Here is a 6,896-nt window from a genome sequence, read left to right on the forward strand (position 1 = left end):
GGGTCATCTAGTGGGTGTGTCCTTTCCTGCTATGACAGGATATCACGTGACGGCTTTATGGCCCTGTTGTGACACGTGATTCAGGGACAGAGGGACGTGTGTGTGTGTGTGTGTGTGTGTGAGTGTGTGTTTTATGTGTGTGTGTGTGTGTGTGTGTCTGTGTTTTATGTGTGTGTGTGTGTGTGTGTGTTTTATGTGTGTGTGTGTGTCTGTGTTTTATGTGTGTGTGTGTGTCTGTGTTTTATGTGTGTGTGTGTGTGTGTGTGTGTGTGTGTCTGTGTTTTATGTGTGTGTGTGTGTGTTTTATGTGTGTGTGTGTGTGTGTGTGTGTGTGTGTTTGACTCCAGTCCTGATTGGTGCCCCCCCCCCCCGCAGCTTTCTGTCAGACTGGTCCGGGAGGCGGAAGTCCTCGAGATTCCCGAATATCGCGCCTCTCCTACCGCTGAACGTGGGCGACAGCATGGTGATAAGTGGAGCCGCAGCGTGGAGCCGCGGACTGGTCCGTGGGTGCCACACGGACGCCATGGAGGAGGACGGACCCCCCAGGACCGACACCCTGATCCGCGTCCTGCGGCGCGGGGAGGCGCGGCTCCGGCGGGCGGCGCGGCTGCTGGCGCTGGCGCTGCTGCTGCTCATCGCGCTGGTCGTGGCTCTGCTGGTGGCGGTGCTGGACGGGGGGCGAGGGGCCCCCCCGCCGGCCGGACAGGTAGGCTCCCGCCTGCACCCCCGCAGTAACGACAGAACCCTCGGTAGAACACAGCCAGTGGAACGACAGACGGACGGAACCTTCAACAGTTATGACAGCAGCGGTGACGTCATAACCGTTTCAGTAGAGACAGAAGCGGTAAAATGACGTCAGATTACCGACTCGTTTCAGCCGGGGCTCCTCTAACTGCTCCAGAACGTCTGTAGGGGTGTAGTCGGGGTGGTTTCTGCTTCTGCACCTGTCCGTCGTCATGGTGATGACGTGAGAGCGGCTGCTGGTTCTCACTGCAGCGTGAGGAACCAGCAGCCGTGTTCCTGTGTTCTGTGTGACGTTCTCTTCATTGATGGTGACGTCCTGATAACGTGTCTGTGTCCTGACAGCCCACAATGCATCTCTCCGGCGCCTCCTCAGCAGGTCAGTCTGTTGCTCAGTCTCATGTGTCCCAGACAGACGAGGTGGACACCCCCGTCTAAAGTAACGTCTCCTGTCTTCCAGCCACCCACAGCGACCCCCCCCGGCACCCCAGCGCCATGCTAACAGGTAAGTGACGAAGGCGGGGCCAATTGGTCTGTGGGACGCCACGGTCACCTGGGGACACGTTCAGCACCGACCCCGAGTGACACGGCACCAGCTGCCCAACCAGGCTTTACGCTGAGCCCCCCCTCATTTTGTGGACTGATCAGGAGGAGGGGGGGTCGGCTCACGTGACGCCTCCTGACTGAGGTCACGTTGGGGGACGCTTTACAGAATCTGAACATAAGGTGGTGGGGCGGTGGCGTAGGGTGGGGCGGTGCCGTAGGGTGGGGCGGTGGCGTAGGGTGGGGCGGTGCCGTTGGGTGGGGCGGTGGTGCAGGGTGGGGCGGTGGGTGGGGCGGTGGCGTTGAGTGGGGCAGTGGTGTAGGGTGGGGCGGTGGGTGGGGCGGTGGCGTTGGGTGGGGCGGTGCCGTTGGGTGGGGCGGTGGTGTACGGTGGGGCGGTGGCGTTGGGTGGGGCGGTGGGTGGGGCGGTGGCGGTGGGTGGGGCGGTGGCGTTGGGTGGGGTGGTGGTGTACGGTGGGGCGGTGGCGTAGGTTGGGGCGGTGGGTGGGGCGGTGGCGTTGGGTGGGGCGGTGGCGTTGGGTGGGGCGGTGCTTATAGCTCACATGAACAAGCTGAAGAGTAGCCAGGAGCGGCTAGCAGCTAACAGAAGAACTCAGATGCTAGCTGAATGGGTGGGGGCGCGAGATTGGGTGAATCTACACGTGTCACCCGCATTAGACACCAGGGGGACGCCACACTTGTGCTCCCAGAATGCTTCTTGCCCTGTCCCAGACTGACCCACAGGGGCGGTTCCGTGTGGACCAACAGGCGTTGTGGGCGGGGCCTCCTTGCGGTGTCGTCACACGTTGGTGACTGACGGTTCACTGAGTAGAGACGCGACGCTTTTGTACGATCAGTGGAGAAGTGGAACCTTCCTGACTCCACGCTCTGGTTCTTCCTTCCATGCTCAGATGCTCGTAGTGGAACCACAGGTAGTAAGTATCTGTTCTGGGAGAGCCGCAATGGATACGCCTTCTGCCATGGGGGCTTCAGCTACTCCCGGGGTGACCTGGTGGTCCCCCGAGACGGCGTCTACAGAGTCTTCCTGCAGATCACCTACGAGCAGGACGACAAGTCCTGTGACACTCTGGTCCTCGTGAACCAGGTGCTCTACTTCCGGGACGCGTACCCTGACGACGTGCCCCTCCTGTCGTCGATGGACACGGTGAGCTGCAGCCTGGGGCACTGGACCAAGTCCCTCTACGCCTCGGGTTTGTTCAAGCTGGACGCCAACAGCAGCCTGCGGGTGACCTCATCAGCACCTGGTCTCATCATTCGGAGCCAACACCAGGTGTTCTTTGGTGCTGAGCTTCTGCCCCAGTGACCCGACCTCCACCTCCAGATGCTGGACTGACCACTGGGGGCGTTAACCTCCCGCTATTGGACTGACCACTGGGGGCACTGCCACGTTCTGACTGCAGGTGTGCTTCAGGTGAATCCTCTCATAGACAACCAGAGCTTTCATGTCCGGCCCAGCGGCCCCAACGAGGATGATGAAGATTCTTCTGGGATTCTGGTCTTTGACACGAATTCAACTGAATTCCTGATATTGATTGTTGAGAACAAAGCAGAGACTGATCTCCTGATCTACCGCCTTAGTAACCAGTGTTATTTTAGTTTATATTCTGTCTGAACATGTTAATTTAACAGACTTCACACCTTCATCACATGTACAGCACCAACACCAACAGTGATAAAGGGCTGACGGTAGAAGTCATAAGGCTCGTCAAATTCCCGTCCCCTAGAATCAACATCTCATCACAAAATGTAATCAACAAAGTCACACATTAAATGTTTTCAACCAGTTCATACGTTGAATTTTGACAGTTTCATACCCTTATCCAATTCCAGATATTAGCCTTAATCCCAGATGTAACCTAGAGCAGAACCATGTTTACATTCTTCCTGGGAACAACAAGGTTTTTTCTATTATATTAACAGACATGAAACTTTTTAAAGTCTCAAACTTAATGTTGTTCCTCCAAACAGAAATCCATGTTTTTGTTTTCATTAATACATGTTTCTGACATGATGTTGAATGGTTTTTCAACTGTTCTTTGTAATCCTTGACTTGTTCAAAATTGAAGTGACTCTGTTGTACTGATCTCTGGTGTAGTAACAATTCTTGTTCGTCTTTATTGATCATATTTCACCAACTCCTCTGCACTCCTGATCACCATTGTTTTAACCTGGTCCGGAGAAAGCCCCTTTGTTCTGATGAAGATCCTGCAGGTGTTGGTCCAGGTGTTGTCCACCAGCCCCTTCTTATTCGGTTGTCGAACTTTTTTAGCGTTATCAACATTCTCTTTAGTGAGATTCTCATTAATGTAGACATTTTCTCCTTTCAGTTTGAAGCCTTGTTTCAGAAGAGAAATCTTGTGCTTACGGTTGTAGAATTTTATCACACTGCAGGTGGTCTCCTCCCTCCAGATGGTGATGGGTAACATGTCTCCATCTGGTCTGATCTATAGTTATCTCCAGACCTATGAGTTGAGTAATCACATGTTGCTCCAGTCTTGGTGTCAGCGCTGAGCTCAGTTCCGTCTCCTCTGGACAAGAGAAGATCTGTTCCAGATCATCCTTCATATTTTGCTTTCATACTCCTCCATTTTTCCTTTTCCTCTCATCATTTTAATATTCCAGAGACCCACTGAGACTCAGTTAGAGACAGAGCACAACAACCGCAGACAGAAGGAAAACCTCTGCTCCCGTTGAGAGCCGGAAGTGAAGTCGTTGTGTCATGAATGTGTTGTCAGATAAAATGTTAGATCATCTGATGAATTCATGAACAACGCCTCTGTATTCAATCAGCCTTTATTTGTACAGCGCTTCAGGCCTTCTATACCTCCAGGATTCAGAAAGAAGTCAGCTGAACAAGGAGGAGACGAACAAGCTCAAGCTGAGAGACAGGAAGTTGGATGAAGGTTCATGTGAGGTCAGACTTCTGAATCTGTGCATCCATGTGAGACGTGTCACACTTCTCACATTCACAGTGCCTTGTGAAAGTATTGGCCCCCCAAGAACTTTTTGACATTTTGCCACATTTCAGGCTTTAAACTTAAAGATAACCGAAAATATTTTCAAGAATCAACAACATGTGAGACACAATCGTGAAGTGGAACCAAATTTATCATTTTATACTGTGTTCACAAATAAAAAACCTAAAAGTAGGCAAGTGAATGTGAGACAAACGACTGACAGGTCACTCTGTTTGTCATTGTTGTCATTCAGGTCAACACTGGGTCATTAGAAGTCATCAGGGAACTTAGAGACCTGAGAGAACAGGGGGCCAATACTTCTACACGTCCTACTTTCAGTGTTTTATTTGTAAACTCAATATAAAATGTAGAATAAATCTGGTTCCACTTCAGGATTGTGTCTCACATGTTGTTGATTCATGACAAATAGTTTGTTATCTTTAAGTTTGAAGCCTCAAATGTGGCAAAATGTCAAAAAGTTCTTGGGGGGGCCAATACTTTCGCAAGGCACTGTATGAAATGTGAAACGCCCCCTCCACCACCACCAGACATGACACAGCCCCTCAACACCCACAGCCTTCAGCGTTTCCAGGCGAATCTCATCAACCCCCGGGGCTTTGCCCCCGTGAAGTTGTTTAACCACCCCAGTGACTTCACCCAGAGAGATTGACTCGAATCCCCCATCATCCTCCAGCTCTGCCTCTGCAACGGAGGGCGGGTCAGTTGGGGCAGTTGGACTCAGGAGTTCCTCAAAGTGTTCCTTCCACCGACCGACAACGTCGTCAGCCCAGAGTCCTGTCCCATAAAGCTGGATTAACCTAGCCGGGCTTCCTCCTACTTATCTGGCTTCACTTACCCAGACATCCGCCCTCCAGATTTTCGGTACCATAAAGCCGGCTATCAACTCACTAATTCAATCCAGGCTTGTCCACTCTAGATCTGTGCGCGCTCACATAAAAAGGGCGGAGTTTGCTGCATGCGACCAATCGCTAGGGGTGGGCGGATCGATCTAAATATCGATATTATTGATACTAAGTACTTGGATCGGATCGATACTATTGTCCTGTGAACGATACTTTGCTCCTCCACCAGTTTCCTCAAAGCGCCGCTTCTCTGTGCAAACAGCGACCCCCCCCCCCTCTCTCCCATCGCCCCCTGCTACCCTCTGAGTCTCTGCCTGAGTGAATCAGGTACACCTGTAGCCCCTCCCCCTACCTGGCCACTGGCCTGCTGCATCCTCCGCACAGAGACGAAGGACTCTGGGAGAGGCTTTTCAGCCAAAAACCAACAAGACCCACGTCACCTGTTTTCACATGTAACTGGGGATCAGTTTGAGGAGATGGGTTCAATGGTTCTATGTTCACCCAGTTGTTCACTAAGGCCTACAGCTATCCATTACCCAAGGACTCGATCAATCTATTGATGAATTCTATTACTAAAGTAATCAGATAAAAATACAAGGTTCCCAATATGTTATTGATATTGTTATTGATGTGACTGCTTTCCTATTTGGTCTGAATTGTAATGACATAAATAAAAGTTATATAGTGAAAGAGAAGAAACACCATTTCCATTAGGGTAATATTTATTGCCCCAAACATGCGTCTCATAATCTCTAACTTATTGTGAAGCGTGTACATTAAAGTGTTAAACAAACGTTAATTCCTGAAATAACATTACGTTACGTCGCTGCGTTCTTTGGTTTGACTCTCTTGACTTTTGTTCTGAGACAGTCGTTGTAGTAGAAGTACTTTATTTTTATACTGCTAAAGTTTCAATTGTAGTTATTTATTAAAAAATGAAACATTTTATTGCCTCAGGGGGGGGTTAATTATTCAAGGATCATGACATTTCCAATCAAAAAGTATCGGTATTTGATCGGCCGATACTACCCTGTATTTACTTGGTATCGGATCGATACCAAAATTCCCAGTATGCCCCCCCCCTACTGTCACCAAGATCCACCGGGTTCTCATAAAACAGACGGCCCATTTTCCAAGAGAACTGATTGGTCAGTAGGTGGGGCTTTTATACCTGCTGAGTTCTTATCCTGAACTTATCCTGCTCCGGAGCAGGTTAGGTGTTCAGCATAGGTTACCATGACAACATAGCCCGATGGAAAGTCAGCCAACTTTATGGTACCGAAAAGCCAGGGTTAAGCCTGAAGTTATCTCGCTAAACCGTAATCCAGCTTCATGGTACAGGCCTCTGGTGAACAGTGTCCCATCCTTGCCGTATACAGCTTGGACGGTCCACCGTTTCCCCCTCCTGAGGTGTCGGACAGTCCTCCGTCCGATAGTCCTTCTCCATGGCCTCTCCGAACTCCTCCCACCCCTCTGTTTTGTCTCCACAGCCGAGGCTGCAGCCCTTTTGGCCCATTGGTACCCTGCAACTGCCTCAGGAGTCCCCAGGGACAACATGGCCCTGAAGGCCTCCTTCTTCAGTCGGAGGGCTTCCCTGACCACCGGGGTCCACCACGGTGTTAGAGTGTTACCGCCCCCTGAGGCACCCAAGACCTTGAGACCACAGCTGAGCTGCAGAAATACACTTGGATTGAAGACACGTCTAATAATACAGAAATGATCCACAACTAATTAAAACCACAACAGGAAATGATGCAAAGAATGAAAATAA

At 50.8% G+C, this 6,896-nt stretch overlaps 1 protein-coding gene across 1 annotated transcript; it reads left to right on the top strand.

The window, feature by feature from the left end:
• Positions 1–314: 314 nt before the first annotated feature.
• LOC137592457 (lymphotoxin-alpha-like) lies at positions 315–3,389 on the top strand. Its single transcript, XM_068310643.1, has 4 exons — positions 315–706; positions 1,087–1,120; positions 1,202–1,246; positions 2,196–3,389. Exons 1-4 carry the CDS (start codon positions 461–463, stop codon positions 2,606–2,608), a joined length of 738 nt encoding a protein of 245 aa, XP_068166744.1. The 5' UTR covers positions 315–460; the 3' UTR covers positions 2,609–3,389.
• Positions 3,390–6,896: the final 3,507 nt, after the last annotated feature.

This window comes from Antennarius striatus, chromosome 3 (genome assembly GCF_040054535.1).
Source record: "Antennarius striatus isolate MH-2024 chromosome 3, ASM4005453v1, whole genome shotgun sequence".
Lineage (NCBI taxonomy): Eukaryota > Metazoa > Chordata > Actinopteri > Lophiiformes > Antennariidae > Antennarius > Antennarius striatus.